This window comes from Meriones unguiculatus, chromosome 11 (genome assembly GCF_030254825.1).
Source record: "Meriones unguiculatus strain TT.TT164.6M chromosome 11, Bangor_MerUng_6.1, whole genome shotgun sequence".
NCBI lineage: Eukaryota > Metazoa > Chordata > Mammalia > Rodentia > Muridae > Meriones > Meriones unguiculatus.
This window is the reverse complement of record NC_083359.1, coordinates 54,330,164-54,347,646: the sequence shown is the minus strand read 5'-3', so window position 1 is coordinate 54,347,646 and position 17,483 is coordinate 54,330,164. Positions and strand designations below refer to the sequence as shown.

The 17,483-nt window shown below is 49.1% G+C and overlaps 1 protein-coding gene across 4 annotated transcripts in view; it reads left to right on the top strand.

Moving 5' to 3' along the window:
* Positions 1 to 3,468: 3,468 nt before the first annotated feature.
* Positions 3,469 to 17,483, top strand: part of Nfasc (neurofascin) — a 168,528-nt gene continuing 154,513 nt past the window's right edge. For 3 of the 4 annotated variants that reach the window (XM_021636373.2, XM_021636369.2, XM_021636360.2), the window contains exon 1: positions 3,469 to 3,625. In XM_021636373.2, coding sequence (XP_021492048.1) covers positions 3,519 to 3,625 — 107 coding nt within the window. In that variant the 5' untranslated portion in view covers positions 3,469 to 3,518. Of the gene's footprint in view, positions 3,631 to 17,483 lie in introns of all 4 variants that reach the window. The other variant, XM_021636376.2, reaches the window with a different exon arrangement.

Sequence of the window (17,483 nt, the reverse complement as noted above, 5' to 3'; positions counted from 1 at the left end):
CCTCCTGCCTCAAGGTAGGAGGTTTTGAGCAAGAAAGAAGAACAGAGGCTTGGGGATTCCAAGTCAGGAGAGAAGGAATGCTACTATTGCCTGTGACCTTTCTGCTTTTCCGGAACCTCCTCAGACTTGCACTTTCGTGTTTCGTCTGGACAAGCCATTATTTGGCTTGCTTTTCTACACCCCCAGCCAGCCACTGTGCCAGCTCTGTGTGGCTGTCACTCTGCTCTTATTCTTCCTTATGATGCCAGCAAATCTGCTCTGGTCACCCACGGTAGGACCGAATGTGGGAATGAGGTTCACTGTGGGCCTTGGAGACCTTGAAGACCCTCCGCTTCCTTAGTACAGTCTGGAAATTTAGGGGGCAACCCACAAACTATGCTCAGCTGAGCATTTTGCTGCAGGACCCACAGTGCTCGTGAGAGCTAGTGTGTGGCTGTGGTCCATCACAGGGAAAGGACACAGAGAGGAGACACATGCTACTGCATCCAGAGAATCCAAGAGAGACATCCCGCCTTCCTGTCTCAGTGGAGGTCTGGACAGCTCCAACTTGTCCCGGGACACTATGTGGGGTACAGAGGCCTCAGCAGCTGTGAGGTCAGAGTTTTTCTGGGACTCACTCACTGGTTTTGTTGATGGGGGCAGGGAGGGTGCTGATGGTGCCGGCCTTCTGAAGGCAGTGCTGGACTCTAACCACCCTGCTTCAGTTGCTAGCACAGTCCACTAGGTATGGCCCAAGGACCCCAGGAGATGCCGTGGTATATAAGGCAGGGCACTCTGATGGCCTAGAGGAACCAAGAGCAGAGCAAGGGCCTTCAGGTCAATCCTCTGCCTCATCTGCTCCCGTGGCAGCTTCCTAGAGCTATCCAGGCCTCTTCTCTCAGTAGTGAGTGGGTAAGACAATTTGCACCTTGCTGGCTCCTTCCAAGGATTAAGTGGCAAAAGACTTGGTATGTGAAAGGCTTCAGCAAAGTGGTCCCTCCCTCCTGGTGCTCTTGTAACTCTGACCTAGTCTCCTAATCTGGACTGGGCCATCACTTCCCAATTTGCTTTTTATTTTTCTACCGGCAAGAGAGAATACTCTACATGCTGCAACTGGGTTTCCTTTGGTGTTGTTGTGTTTCAGAAGCTACTTGCTGCTTCCTCCCCGTATCCAGTCACTACCTTCCTATGGCCACACTCAGTGTCTCTGCATTTACACACCTCTGTAGGTTGCGCCCATGTTTGTGCAGGCCAGATTTTTAAAAAAAATATTATTTGTATTATTTTAAATTAAGATTAGTGTGTGTGTTTGTGTGGGTGTGTGAGTATTTGTGTGTGTATTTGTGTGTATGTTTGTGTGGGAGTGTGTTTGTGTGGGAGTGTGAGTGCATTTGTGTATATGTGATCGTGTGTGTGTGTTTGTATTTGAGTGTGTTTGAGTATGTGTGTGTGCACAATTCCACTCGCCTATGCTGGTCTGCATGATCTGAAGTGTCCACAGATGCTGGAGGTGTCAGATGCATGGGGGTTAGAATTATAGGTGGTTGTGAGACTCCTGACAGAGTACTGGGAACCGAAGTCTGGTTCTCTATAAGAGCAGTAAATACTCTTAACTTTGGAGCCATCTCTCCAGCCAGATTCTTAAAAGTGACACTGATGGCAGGGAGAGTTAGAATCTCAGTGATCCTGCCAAATTGCTCTTCCAGAGGGCATACCTAGTTAATTCTCCATCTGTAATGGACAACTGTGCCTACTCCTCCTTGGAAGTCTGTGGAAGAAGGTTGCTGTTCTGCTCTCCTTGGTTACTTCACTCCTTTGGTGCACAGCACATGCCGGCAAAACATCCACACAGAGAAAATTAAGTAAATAAATCTTTACAAAACAGAAAAAAACAAGCAAATTGCTCATTTTTCAGGTCTGACATGGTAAGGATGACATTTGGAGTCCAGCAGGTACCTATAGAGTAGTGCCACAGCCATTATACATCACCAGGAGATAGCTGCCTCCTGCTTGCTATCGGAATCCATATGGTAAGATTCAGGGAACTGGGCCTCTTAGGATGGAAGAATTTCTTATTCCATGGACCAGCCACCACTGGACATTTAGTAAAGGGGTCAGGGAGCCCTGCCCTCCACACGGACCTGAGGTATCTGAGTGTTTTTAAGTGCCTTCGCCCAAGTCTTCAGGTGTCCATCAAGTGTTCAAGAGTCCATCAGGTGTCTGGAACCTACCAGGGGCCAGGAGCAGCACCCACAGTTTCCAAGCTCTCCCCTTGAGAGTATTCCAGACCTTGACTTTCTGTCTTCTGGTTGGGTTGCCTGGCTCCTTGGTGTCACCTGGCTCTGGTGGGGTAAAGTCTCATTCTTGGGACTGCTACAAGGGTGATGCTGAAATGTTGACTGTGAGTGGCTTGATGGTTTGTCTATGCAGGAGCCTTGAAGAAAGTATTTTCCCACGCTTTTAAAGCCAGCCTCCCTTCCTTCTCTCTGGTGTAGTCTTTGCCTGGCATCTGCAGCTGTGGGTTTGGAAGCCCCTAGCTGAAGAGAGGACGTTTTGTCATTGGGTGGGTGAGCCTTTACTAAGCACAGGCTGTGAGTGAGGCAGGAGGATGGTCTCTATTCCTCTTTTCCTGAACCTGTAGGCTGGGGGTAGTGCTCAGGCAGGCAGGTGGTTTCAGGTCCAATTGAAGGTTGTACCTGAGTGTGAGCAGAGGAGTCTCAGAGGAGAGTTGCCTGAGGGCCTGAATTAGAAGCTTCGAAGGGCTCCTTCAAGACTAAGATTCTCATTCACCATCTTGGACCTTCCTACTGTTTTGAGGTGCTAATTGAGCACAGGTCTCTGCTTGTGCACATTAGCTGAGGCTTAATAGATTCTCCCCACCAAGGGGGAGGGATCTCAGCAAAGCACAGCTCACTTTGCAAGCTTATACCTGCTCAGCCATTGAGGCAGGACTAACATTGACTAGCATTTGGATGTGTGGTCTCCAAGTTCAAGGCTTTTTCCACTTTAACTCAAGTCTGGGACAGTGCCTTGAGTCCCCTCGCAGCCCCCAGCCTCCCCTCCCTCACCCCGGGTGGAACAAGTCTTACAGTTTTAAAACAAGCCCATCCTGCAATCCCCTCAAGGTTTGTTTGTTTGTTTTTTTCTTTTCAGCTTCGGATGGACAATTTTTCTATCAATAGATGTTTTTGGAGGGTCTATCATGAGCATTGCCGAGCAAGGCCCTCCAAAGCTGTAGACAAATTACTGTCCCTAGGAATTCATTGATAAAGGTGTCATTTACAGGACAGCTCCGGCTCCAGTTCCTGTACCACTCTCCAGGAGGAGCATCCAAGATCAACGGAGAAAATAAGGCACCTAGACCCTGGCTCTGCGAATTGCTCTTCAGCGCGCTGGCGGTGGCACTTGAGCACCCTTCGGTTATGCTGGGTCCTGGTCCCAGCTCCTCGCGCAAGCAGGGAGGGGTTCGGGGACGCGCACGCAGGCCGTCGGGGACGCGCTGGCCGCCCGGGGGCGCGCACGGGCTAGTCTCTGCCCTAATGCGGCGGCTGGCGGCGAGAGGCGCTGCAGGGGACGTGGGGGAAGTGGCGGCACCGGCAGCGGACATCTGGGACTGCGCCCGGGGCTGGAGCCGGAGCTCCTGGAGGTAAGGTGAGCGCCGGTATTCGGTAGGGTGGCAGATCATGGTAGCGGAAGCCTATCGAGCGGTACCCCTTCGATTCCGTCCTTCTCAGTCCATCTGCGTCCCCCAACCTGCCCCATCCCCCTTCATCCACATCCTTGTGGTGTTTTTTGTTTTTTGTTTTTCGTCTGCACGGCCACCTGCCCGGAATCCACCTGATTCTAGCGGTGTTTCCCTCTCCCTCTTTTATCCCTCTACCCCAACACTGTTTCAGACTCGGTTGGCAATGTCCCATATTCCATTCCTCCTCCTCGCTCTCCCTCTTTCCTCCCTGCCTCAGCCTCATCATTTGAGTCCTACCAGCCCTAATGCTTCTTACCTCCACACCTCACTTTTCTGTCTCCCATTTCACCTACGTTTTCCTGCTTCGCCCATGGCCCCTCTGCTTGCCCTCCCTCATCTTTTCAATCCCTTGACCTGGTCGCCCTGCCTAGTGCTGGCCTCCATTAGCTCCTTTCCAGTTTATCCTACATGGTTCCCCCCTTCACACCCTCTTCCAACTTCTTCTCAGAGGCTTCCTTGTTTCCGTACGCTGCACACTCCCTCTGGAACAGCTCCCCTTCTCTCCTAGGCTCCTAGCTGGCCTTACTACCCATCACCCTCTTTCACCTGCCCTTCCTGGTGGTGTATAGCCTGTGCTGACTGGGTTCGTACTCAGCCTACCCACTACATATACCATCCCACTCTGCCACAGAGGCTTAGGACTCTGCGGGGCAGGTGTTCACTGCTGTGGATGCAACCCCCCCCCCCCAAGCCCATTGGTTTGAGCCTGTTGGTAGCTTGTGGACAGAGATTCTCAGGTTAGCAGGCCTCTATGTGGTCCTCTCCTCTCATGGAACTGTTCAGAGTTGTTTCCTAGTTGGGCTTGGTGAGGGCATGAGGCTGGGGGAAGAGGCAGATCCAAGGAAATGGCCCTCAGGCTCCTGAGACTTGTCCTGAGTTTTGGGTTGCAAAGGCCTGGCAGAGAAGGCTTGCTGGAGACCTGAGGATTGGGGGTCTTAGCAAGGACCCTTTCTCAGCTGCCAAGTAAGCACTCTGGCTGGGCTCGGAGTGGTCAGAGTGCTGAATCACAGACACTGGTCCCCACAACAGCCTCCTTCTCTCCCTGAGGGTCTGTTTTTTATTTCTTTTGATTTGTTCCTTGACTTCTGGTTCTCTCTCTCTCTCTTTCCCTCTCTTTCTCTGTGTATGTAAGTGTGTGTGTTTGTGGTATTGGACAAAGGTGCCCCCTGCAGCTCTAGAGGAGAGGGTGGCAATATTCCTCTACTTGCCTTTCTCTTTTCTTGATAAGAAGAACCTGATGTGTCTCCTCTAACCTTGGAACCGAGGTGAGCCCGCTGGGCCCAATCCAATCTCCAGCAAGGCAAGGGCAAGCTTTTGAGACCTGGGTGGTCAGGAGATGTGTGGTTTTAATAGGGCCAGAGACCAGCAGGTTCAGATTCCATAGAACTTAAGCCTAAGTAGTTGTTGCTTGGTCGGGTGGGAGGGGAGCAAGGAAGACCCTGGGGACTAGGACCCTACCAGGTGTGGCTGTGGGGGCAGACAGGAAAGGAGGCAAAGCTCCATCCTCTCTGGTCAAGGATGATTCACCAGGTGAAACTGCAGGAGGAGGCAAAGGAGAGAGAGGAGGGTCCTCCTTCCCATCCAGTGCATTCTACCTTTTGTCTTGACTAAGCTGGCTCTTCAGAGAGAGAAAATTTTCTACTCATAGTCTTTGGATTAGGCTGAAAGTGTGTGTGTGTGTGTGTGTGTGTGTGTGTGTGTGAGAGAGAGAGAGAGAGAGAGAGAGATTGTATTTGCCTTTGTAAAATAGGACTGGCCTCCACTTCCCTGAAATCCCAGGGCTTAACCGAGAAGGTTAGGTACAGACTGAAGATCGGCCCTGGTTGTTTCCTGAGCAGCTCTTGCTTTAGAACGCTGAGGGGCTGGATACCACTGACTGAAACGTGGGATGTGGTAGTTCTGTATGGCCCTCAGACTGTGTTTGTCTAGAGGACATGCCATTGGGAGACTGACTACCCCCTGCTTTGTCACCTTCTCAGTCCCCTCCCTATTGCCTATGGGGGCAGGGCTGGAAGCATCGCCTGGCATCAGGGCCTCTGGGCTGCCAGCTTTTCCTGGTATCGGAGAAGCATCACCTGCAGCTGTTGTCGGAAGCTGATTGGATCAAGGCTCTGACGTTGAAGTGCTTGATTGGGGCTCAGGTTAAATGGGGGTTTCTGATAACAGCCTACATATTTCTCAGTTTTGTGCAACGAATCTCAGCCCTTACCCCCTTGTCTAGCATCACAAAGGCTACAGAGAGTTAAATCCAGGCAGGTCAACAGGAGAGCCAGCTCCCCAGAGAGCAGGGGTAGGACCTGCCAATTGTGCTTCAGGGGCTGGCTCAGGTGGAACTGCATGCAGAAGTGGCTCCCCGTGGACTGAGGCTCTGCTTGCCGTGGCTGGTCCTTCAGTGGCAAACTGAGGAGGTGGCTGAGATCTGGAGGTTCAGTTTTGGCTTTGAGGTGGGGCAGATCTCAGGAGGGTCCTGTTTTTGTAGTGGGTTAGGGACAGGATTCTTCTGATCACCCATCACAACTTGATCCTTACTTCTGGTAACATAACTCTCTCCTAGGCTGTTTTGGAAGCCAGAGATATAGAGATCACTGAAACCATCTAACAGTTATAAGCGTGGCCATCTCCATCTGTCTTTAGAAAGAGATAGCTTTAGGAAATCAGAAAAGAAGGGACAGAACAGTCCTATTTTTAATGTGTTTTGTTGGAGGGAGGCCATGGAGAGTAAGAGAGAGAAAAACTTAAGACTGGGTTCATCTTTACCCCTGTCACAGATGTTCGTTAAGCTCTGAGATGTGCTGCCATTGAGCCCATGGATGAAAAGCAAGGACAGAGAAAGGTCTTTCAGGGCCTGAGTAATGGACAGTGAGACAGGTCATCAGATAAATCACAGATAAGCCTGAGTGAGGATGAGCAGACAAGGATGCTGAACTGTAGGATCCCAAGTCCCACTGGAACCAGTCGCACTTGCTCACAGCCCTCTGGAATGGTAGCTCAGAGCTGATCTCGACATTGACCGTTCAGGAGAGGATCAGGGCAGAGGTGAGATTCAAGGTGCTATCTGACCCCAGCTTAAGCAGCCAGAGCGTGGCTGTTCTGTGTGTAGCAGAAACCTGGTAGGTGCTGCTGCAGTTTGATGGACAAACATCCATAGGGAACCCTGGGGCAAAGGGGAGGCTACTTAGTTCTCTTAGTCCCTTCTCCTAAGAACATGTATTTTAAGGGCAAAGCATGGCTCATAAGTGCTTGGAATGTCAGAGCCACTCAGAAGAGAGGCCTGGGTGTCCTTGGGGAGTTCCCAGTTTGACAGAGGAATATTGAGTGCCCCACACAGCCATGCTCAGAAGTAAGGCAGGGAAACATATGATGCCTCGGGGGCACAAGGAGACCAACATCAGGCAGGAGTAGTCATCATATATGATGTGCATATGAGAGGAGAGGCTGAAGATGAACTTTTAAGGGAGATTCTTAAAAGTTATGCACTTGAGTAGATTATCACCAACCTCCAAAGATGAGCTGGTAAAAGAGCTAGAGTAGAAACCCCACTTCCATTTATGTGGGTAGCTTCTCCCACACATCCGGTGTTGGTCATTTCAGTACTGTATCCTGAATTTTTGAGCCTGTGTCAGGACCTGCGAGGTGTTGCATGATGAGTTGAAAAGAAGTGGAATTATCCCCAAATGTCACATAAGAAATGCTGTCACAAAGGATGAAGAGTTCTTGGTGTTATAGGAGCATACTGAGGGGGTCACAGTAGACAGAGAACCTGCAGTGATGGCAAAACTCTTTGGCTAGACCCCTGCCTTGGCTAGAACAGTTTGATGGCAAACCTTTGAGCAGTGACTCAGTGACCAGAGAAGGCCCGGGCCTTACCACAGGGCAGAGGTTAAATGCTTATGGCTTGGTTTCTGGGACATGAGGGGAGCCTGGAAGCCAATGGCTGCCCCAAGAGCTTAAGTCTGCACTTTCACAATGTTGCTGATCCAGGGCATCTGCCAGCTCTCCCAGCAAGCTCCACTCTGGAGCCACTCTCTTGAGGTAAGCCAGGAAACATCAGCAGCATAGTAGGAGCCTTCGCTGCTGAATGCTTACTGTGTGTTAGGCGCCCTACTGTATGCTCTGGCTTTACCCTCTCACTTGATCCTCATAAGAATTTGCAAAAACAGGTATTTTTAAGATTCTATTTTACAGATAACAACGACTCCCCAGAGTTTCTTGCTGGTTGAAGATCATAGAATGGGTGAGTTTGCAGAGCTAGAATTTAGATCTACATGTTTGACACTAAAGCCTGTGCCTTTCTTCTACATATGAGGCTGAGCTTCCTAGCCCTGGTAGAACAATAAAGAAATGGGAGGGGTACCAGAATGGCTCAGACATTTTGAAAGACATAGGAATGTGGGGACACAGAAAATACCTTGTGGGCAACACTGGGCACAGACCCTGCTGCCCAGAAGCTGGCTTTCATGTTGCTCAGGCAAGGTGTGAAGGAGCATCAAGAGGTTCTAGAGAGGTGACATGGTACAGTACGAGCTGCTCAGCCTTTGAGGTCACACAAGAAACGCATCAGATGGAGAAGCAAACACTTGGCAGCTTCAGGTTCTCTGTGAAAGGAGTGGCCTGCCTTACCTTGCCTGCTCCCCCATGGCTTCCTGGCAGGGAGGGGACATTATCACCAAAGACAGGTGTTGGGCCTCTGGTCCCATCACTGATAGAACTGAGTTGTGTTTCTTTCTCTGTAAAATTTGAAATTTTCTGTGAATTCTCATCTCTAGGGTTTATGTCATTGATTAATTTCTTACTGTCTTGACTCTCTCAAAAGGAAAGAATTGGAGTGCCGGGGGCACTGTGGGGTCATCCCCTCTACTCCTACAGCTCCCTCCTCTGAGAAGCAGCTGCCACATGGCTGTCTCTGTTCCTTCACCTGCTCCTCTCCTTCCTCCCTTCCACCCCCACCCCCACCCCCTGGCCTCCCTGGCAGCCCCTCTCTCATCATTATGATGCTAATTGTGTTGTTAATTTTTCTGAGATCCGGAAAGAAAGCCCCAATCTGTTCTAATGAATTTAATGAGAGAGGGGCTTGGAGGACTTCAGAGCCTCTTACTGGATCACCATAAACAAAGTTAACGAGATGAAAAGCCCTAGATTAGCTCTGGGGTTGAAAGGGAGGAGTTCTCTGTCTTAGCGTAAGTCCTGGACACCTGGAGTCAGAGGAAAGCTGTACGGAACTGTTGCCCTCCATGTGGTCTCCCTTTTGGCATGGTTTAACCCACCCCACCAAGCACCACACCCTTAGTTTCCTGCCTATTTCTGCCCTTAAATGAGATGTGAACATTCTCAGCAGCAGCAACCTGGCTTTTCTGAGACACTTGCTGTTTGGTCAGGGATACACCACCTCCCTACAGCAACATGGGGACTTCTAAGACCTTGTCTGTGCCTGATCTGCTCAGACCTAAGAGATATTTGCTAATTTCAGACAGTGAGTACTATGTGGTTTATGGACTGTGCCTCTGGCCTTTCTCATCTGAGAGGAAGTACCTGCTGTGGGTCTCAGGAGAGAAGCACCTGAAAATTCAGGGCTGCTAGGAGAAAAGCAGGTACCCCAAATACTGGAATCTTTCTTCCTCTTTCTGGTTCTATTGGGGTCTTGCTTCTGCAGCTCTTAGCATGGCTATCATGGGGTAAGCCTCTTGGAATGGGAAAGTTCTGGCTTCCTATGGAACTCGCTTTCCTGGAGGCAGATCAGGCCAGCTGGGATGGACTGACCAGCCCCTAAGTCTGGTCCTCAGATCTTGTGATTTTTCTAGGATGAGAGTGAATGGCTAGCAGACCAATACTGAGGACTTTCCCAGTGGTGAGAATTCCTAATCTCTTACTGACACTGGCCAGTTGGCTCCAGAAGCAATAATTTAAAAAAGAAAGAAAAAAGAAAAAGAAAGAAAGAAAAGAAAAGAAAAAGAAAACCAACAAATATTTAATGGAAGCTTCCAGTTCTGAGTTCAGTGAGGTTTTGATCTCATCTTGATCTGTTACTGAAAGTTCTATACGGTTATGAATATGTTTGCGTATGTACACGTGTGCGTGCGTGGACTGCTTATGTTGATGAAATTATTTCAGCTAGATTGTGCTTCCAGTCTGATCTTCATTTGCAGTGGAAACACCATTAAAAATTCCTGGCAGTAGTTTCTCTCTGTGCAAGCAGAAAACAACACCCTGTACTCAATGTGTGTAGACATCGTGAATACTTTGAGAATAGGGCGTAAATGGGAGAAGGTATTAGAACTCTCATTTTGACAGGAACTAGACCATGGAGCCGAAATCTGAAGCTAGCTTCTCCCTCACTCTTGCAATATCTTGGCTTATGAGACCAACTAGCTTTATTGAGGCATCACCATCATTTAGGCTTTCGGCTATCACCACTGTCTGTCTGTCTTGTGCATAGTCAGCAGTGGAGTCAGTACTCTGTGGAAGGTTGCCTGTTCACTCTAGTGAGGGAAATCCATGTTCCAGCCATTGATTCCAGGCTATTGTCGAAGAATCCACTATGTGTGGGTATCTTCCATGTTGGTGGTGACAAGTTCTTTAGGAAAATGCCCCTGAAGAAATAAGCAGTTCCCCTATACTGGAATAAGAAAGCACAGAAACCAGATCTCTTTCTGGTGTCATCACAGACTGCATGGAACTGAAGTCTTTGAAAGCTGAGTTAGGGATTTACTCAGGGTTCTCAGCTAAGTCCAGCTCTGGCCTCTGCCTATCTTTTATGTACTGCTCATGGCATCTGAAGTATTCTTAGTAGCCCCTGTTACATGTGTAGCAATTTCACTGGTAGCTTGTTTGGGAGAATGTTGGGTTCAGGAGTGTTAGAAATGCCTTACCCAAAACCATTATTCTGCAACAGAGGCTTGGAACTGTGGTGTGACTTCTGTGTGGCTGTACAGCTAGTTGCTGACAAAGCTAGTTCTTCCACATATGGGCTCACCTGGAACCTCAAAAAACTACATGTAAACCTAGTGCTTACACCCTATGATATATAATTAAGGCCCTAATGCACCGTGTAAACTACATATGCTTTGGGATGTTAGAGAAGGGAGGAAACTTCCCCTGCAGGGGTTTAAAACCTTGGGGGAGGTTTTAAAGAGTGGTGTGGCTGGCCTGGGTCTCTCGAGAGGCAGAGAGAGAGCAGGGGCCCTTCTAGGGAAAGAGTGCTTAGTCATATGGTGGGAGGAAGCCCATCACGATGAACTGGCCCTCAGGGCAGTGGAAAGTGCATGTAAGGCCACACTGGCAAGAAACTTCCCCTTCAGTTTGAGACCTTGCTTTTGAAGCTTCTTAGCTGAATTGGCTCTTGTGTTGCAGACGAACTGTGGCATGAAGACTGGGCAGGACACACACACACACACACACACACACACACACACACACACACACACACCTAGTGCTTTCTGAGGGACACTTCCTTCTGCAGAGGTGCTGGGAGCAGTGCTGAAACTTTCTGGACCTCTCAGAGGGAGCTTGTCGCTGTCCGCAGTGCTGACCCAGGGTTTGTCTTTTCTTCGCCCCTGAGAGGCCAGGTGAAAGCAGTCAGGGAACGCTTAGAATCTCTCAAAGCATCCAGAAAGTGATTCCAGCTAGAACAAAGGCAGGGTGTGGGTCTTTGCTAGTCATCTGGTCATAGCATCTAACTCCATAACCCTTGTGATGAAAAAGCAAAAGAATGTGTTCCTTGAAGGACACTGTGGAGTGTGCAGGTATCTGTGTGTGCATGTGTGCTAAGATCACCCAAATGGGAGCCTGCAGGGTTCACCTCAAAGTCTTTGTGTGAGAGACCCCTAAAAAAGCATACTAGCTTGCCTTGGTTTCCACCAGAGTACCTGACATCCCTCTAGCAGACCTGGGAAACACAGGAGTTTCCTAAGACCATGTGCATATACTTGATATAAACAGAACTTTTTATTTTCACTTCTTCTAGAAGTGCCCTGTATCTATAGCATCTAAAATGGTGGCCACTGCTTCTGAGTGGCTGGCAAGCACTTGAAAAACGGCACATATAACTGAAGGTTTGAGTAATTTTTTTCTTTCAAGACAGGTTCTCATTATGTAACCCAGCCTGGCTTTGAACTCTATGTCTCTTAAATTCTAGGATTGGAGGTGTGACTTGAATTTTGAATCAAGTCAAATTTAAATGACCACATGTGGGTGGTAGCCACTGTCCTAGACTTTACAGCTTTCTGTGTAGTCAGAATCTTTGGTGAAGGCCACTGATCCATGCTTTCTGGTCCCGTGTACCCTAATCTCTTTGGTATGAAGAAAAGCAGGCATTTGGATGCTGCCAGAGAGGGCTTTTTGCTGGAGTCCACAGGAGTTTGTGGCTGCCTTGCTCCACTCCCATGACTTTTCTTGTTTTACAGAGGCAGCAAGCTTACCCCTTGCCCCGCACTCTTCTGCTCAGAGGGGGAGTACCTTAAGTTTTGACTAAATGTCCACAGGCCCAATCCAAGATTTTCTTGGAAGCTTTGGATGGGCAAGTGTGGTAGTGTGTTTGACCCTGGAAGCCTAGACCTGGGCAAAGTGAACACAGATGAGGTGGTTTTTCTGTGTCATGGTGCTGGCACTGACTAGGAAGATTCTGGTCTTGACCTAACCCAGATTCTGACTCTGGGTATCTTTATTGTCATCCTGTTCACATGGTGTAGTAGGCATGGCTTAGAGAGATGGCAAGGGTATATAGGGGCAAATGTTAACAAGTGCCAAAAAAATAGGTAAGTCAAAGGCACAAAGCAGAAACTCCCTCTGTGATGGCTAGCAGACTGCCTGTTTTATAAGACCTGATATCCTTAGGTCTCTGGCATTAGGCTTGCTCCTGTGTGTGTGATTTCTCAAATGAGAGTGCACACCTTTTCAAGGCACACCTTATTGTTGTCGTTTCTCCTACAGAAACCCAGTGTGCTGCGAGCCATCCTTAATAAATGCCTGCTTTGTTAGCCTGGAGCAAAGGGCTCAACCCCTCGAAAGAGTGTGCACGTGAATACAAACAGTATTTATCAAGCCTCTGCCGGGTGCAAGTCTCCGTGCTCGATACTGTGGACAATGACAAAAGAGGAGCTGAGCATGGTTGCTCCCAGTCTCATGGGAACGAAAAGGCAGGCACGTGTGAGAAATGACACACACAGTGTATCATAGAAACAAAGACAGAAATGCTAGCCTGGATATGAAATGGGGCTAGAGTTCAGGATGCTGGAGGGCGGATGATGTATGTGTCTCTGTCTGGCCATCTCAGAGGATTCCCTCCTTCACGAGCTTAGCTGGTACCAGCCAGCTCCATGCCTGAGTCGACAGTGCTGTCTTTATGGCTGATCGGGCAGCTTGGTCTCACTGGGGCAAAGCAAGGCAGTGCTATCTCGAGAGCTCACCTCTTCCATGAGAAAGCTTTTGAGAGAGCTTGGAGCAAAGGACTGTGTGAAAGGGAGGAGTTCCTTTTTTTCTTTTTTTAATCACTGCTAAAATTGTGGCAGAATGGCAGCTTCCTCTTAGTCACAGAGGGTCTGTTGAGACTCCCACAGTTCCAGCACATAGAGCTCCCAGATGCAGGTCCAAGCGCAACAGAGATGTGGTCCCTGAGAGTCACCACAGCCCCCACCTGCAGTTACTAAGGAGAAGTAACTGGCCAGGAGAAGTTGCATTGTGTGTCTCAGCTTTGGCTGGGGAGGGACCTTCTGCTGCTAGGGAGGGGTCCGCTTCTCACCAGCTCTCCCGCTGTGCTCCTCAGCACCTCCACATATGCACACTTGGGATCTTGTTAGAATACAGATTCAAAACCAGCAGATCCAGACTGGGCCTGAGGGTCTGCATGCCAAACAGAATTTTGCCAAGATGTTGGAAGACATCTTTGGGTGGGTGGCTGGGATTCCCAAAACGTAGACCCTGAGACCCAATCCCCACCAAATCAATCCCAGCTTCTGCAGGTGGAGCCAGCCAGGCTCTGGTGCACATGCAGACCTGAGGATAGTCTAGCATGCAGCCTACTTTGCTGGTTGGTTTTCCTCTCCATCTTGCTCCCACACCCCCTTCCTTGACTCAGGTCACTGTAAATGGCTCAGAGGCAAGGTATCCTGCAGCATGTTGCTAGTGCTTGTCCCCCAGGAGTTCTCAGGGAGCTGGCTCAGGTGGTTCCATGGTGTGCCACAGCCCACGTGCACTGGTGGCTCTGGTGTTTGGTCCTGTGACTGTAGTCTCAGTCACATGACATCAGAGAGTCTGGTTGTTTAGAGCAGGTTTATTCAGTTCTTGGAACAGCAGCCCACAGTGGTGTTCAGGACCAGGAACAGTAAACACCCTGAAACTGTAAATGAGGGCCTTTCCATGGTAGAGTGGCAGAAAAGCTACTGGCTAGGGAGCTGCCAGTCAAGGCAAGCTATTTGACCCTCTCTGGCTTTCATTTTCTCAGGATAAGACTGGTGCTACCACTGCCCACTTTGGAGACCTTTTAGAATGTGAATGTCATCTTATGGAGTGACAACCCTTGAAGTAGACACTGTATCCCCGTTAGAGCAAGGCATTGCACACCTGTGTCAGAGCTGGGATGGATCTGGGTCTTTCTTGTTTGAAAGTACTCTGATCATAGCTCATCTCCCTCCAACATTTGTGTGCACTGGCCTTGCTAATGGCCCCTTCCATATCCAAGAGTCATTTGCAAGTGACCTGAGGCCTGGGGACCACAGCAAGTCCAGGTCTGTTGAGAGTGTGAGAGTCTGAGCACTGGAGTCATCTGAGGCTTAGCTGGTGCCATACCATCAAGCCACTGCTCAGTCCTCAGCCCTTCTCGGCTCTTTGTGATTGAGGCTGTGGTACTGTCCTCAGTGTCACTAGCTACCCCAGGGACCCCTCTCTGCTGGACAGAACCACCGAACCTGTCTGATATGTTTTTGTCTGCTTATTTTCACGTTTTATTCTGGTAGTAGAAGAAAGTGTAAACATGAAGAGGAGAGAGTGCTTTGGGCCTCCCCTTGGCCACCTTACTTCTGGGTGTGATGTCATCAGGCTGTTTCTCCATGTGTTGCCAGTGCCTCACCCTGGGTAGAAGGTAGCAGGTTGCCCATCTCCAGTTGACAATGATGTCTGCTCTCCTGTTGCCCACTTTCCTTGATTCAGCTGCCACTCAGATGCCCATGTCACAGAATACATCCTAACAGAAGTTACCTTGGCCAAGCTGGTCAGTACAAGGCTGCAGGAAGGGCCAGTTTGCATGGTCTGTTGGAGCGGGGAGCCACCTAGTCCAGGTACGGATGCATTTATGCGTGTGACGTTGAGCCTAGCTTAATCGCTCTGACCTTCCTCACTGAGGTGCGACTAGCTCTCTTTGTTCTCGGGCTATTCTCTAATTTGGCTGGCTTTTCTCTTATGCATTCTGTGGAATTCTGTGCTGGGATATTGATTCTCTGTTAGGACCAGTATGGTGACATCTGCAACTTCCCGAAGTTGTGGTTGTGAATTGTTTGGTGAGATTTTTCAGCATAGAGGGCTATGCACTGGTCTTCTTTGGTGGTTTTTCGGCTGGCACTCCATTTCTGTGGTGTCTCCAGAGCCTTTTGTTTTTTAGAGCTTTCTCTTTTCTGACTCTGATTATATGTGGTCAATGTTCCCTGTCAGAAATAGATTTCCAGGTAAGCCTGGGGTACAAATGGGAATCCTGTTACCCATAGCCTGGCCACCTGTGATTCATTTCATGAAAGACTCTGAAGGCCAGTTTGATGGTGGAAGCTGGGTTTCGGTGCTGGCATTTTCTGCCACCAATGTCCTGAACTGTCCCTGCACCACCTGAGTATTGTGGGAAGCAGCATTGAGCCTACTGTACTGTGGGACTGGGATGAGTTTGGCTGGTGACATCCCAGGTTGCCTCACATCAACTTCCATCTGGCTGTCCTCGGCCTTAAGGCCATGCATGGGTGTGCTGTCGGGCTGCTCTGACATATAGGGGTACACATTCTTGGGTGCTGGAAGTGTTATTGCTATGGGGGAGTTGGGGCTTAAAAGCTGAGAGAAGTGTATGTCTGGGCCCTCCAGGAAAGGTTTGGAAGGCTGATGTGGGATTAGGTCAAGGTTGGGGCCAGGGCTAGCCTTATTCTGAATTCAAGACGGGGACAATCATCTTTGGATACATCCTATTATTCTTTTCTGTTCTTGAAAAGTAAAAAGGATAGTTGTGTCCTGGACCCCCCTAAGGCCTAGAATGCTCTTTCTCGATTGTTTGACTTCTCCTGGGGGGTCTCCAGATGCTGGTATTTAGGGACATATCAGAGGTCAATGACCCCTCCATTGTGAGAAGACACTCTGCTTGCTGGGACTGTGGCTCTTTTATTATTAGTTTTATTACTGAATTTTTTTAATGGAGATAATTAATCCCTGTGCACTTATAGGAAATGATAGAGTAAAGTGAATGCCTTCACCACTCCCCAGTTTCACAGCTTATAAAACCATGGCACACTCTCACAGCCAGGATGTTGACACTGGCACAGCCCCTCCCCCTCTGATTTTTCATACTTCTTACCCTCCTTCTCTATGTGTTTTCTCAAGATGATGTGGCTGCTTCTCCTCTGTTCTCTCCAGGTTTGCTTTTCCAGGCTCACAGTAGGAAATGCCTGAGTGCATGCAGTGTCAGGGCAGGGAGTCAGGCCGCTGGTCCCAATCTAGTGCTTTAGTCACGAGTTGTGTGACCTTTGGCACATGACCTCAATCTTTTCTATTTTTCATCTGTAAATCTGGGAGTGAAATGCTGCTTATCCTGCACAGAGTTATTAGGATAAAAGGACAAAAGGCCCACGAACCCCATTACACAGTGAAAGTTAGCTGCTGCCTGATTTCCCCTACACTGCTTCCTGACAGTTGCTATAGGCCCTGCCTTATAGGAACATTGTCGGATGGTGCTTGCTGATCAACAATCAAAACATCCTTGAGCCTGGGTTACATGTTCAGTTCTATGCCAAGCACTTTGAGAACTACAGAGGAGACCAAAAGGAAGCTTTCACTTCAAGAACTTTGTACCCTGGTTGAGGAAGCTGTCCCGGCTTTCGCTTTATGGTACAGATGGCTCACTACACATGAGAATGAAACTACACATGAGAATGCAAGCGAGTGGTTCCTACGCAAGAACTCCTGTAGCTTAGCAGCGATTGGGAACATTTTGATCAGTGGCTTCTGGAAAGACTCTGAGGGGCATTTGGAGTGAAAAGTGGGGCTCTGACTCTGCTTCCAACAAAGCCACAAAAGTCAAGCCCTAATTTCCTTCATGTTGGACACACTCACAGGGTCCAAGGATGGAGAGGAAGATGGAATGACTTTTAAATTTTAAACAGAGACCAAGAGAGGAAAATGACCTAAAAAAGCCACTCAACAAAGCAGAGGTAGAAGTGAGGTGCACGTTTCAGGACATGGGTTTGGAGTCCACTTCGCATAGTACGCCATTTCCTGTGACCTAAAGCTGTCTTATTGCTAGGCCACACCAACGCGGTACACTAAGCCATGCTCTAATTACTACTGAAACCACAGCCCAGAGCATTGGTCATTTGCTGAGCGGCCCGCATGTGAGGCAAGGTGATACAAGCTCAGATCTTGGATGTCTATCTGTCTGTCTGTCTAGTGTGAAGCAGAACCTGGGTTCCTAAGTGAGGGATGGAGAAGAATCGCCCAATGACAGACCTGTTCCACTGAACAAGACCCAGAACACCATGTGACCAGCACTGTACTCTCCCAGTGCTGGCAGGGTAGCAAGGCC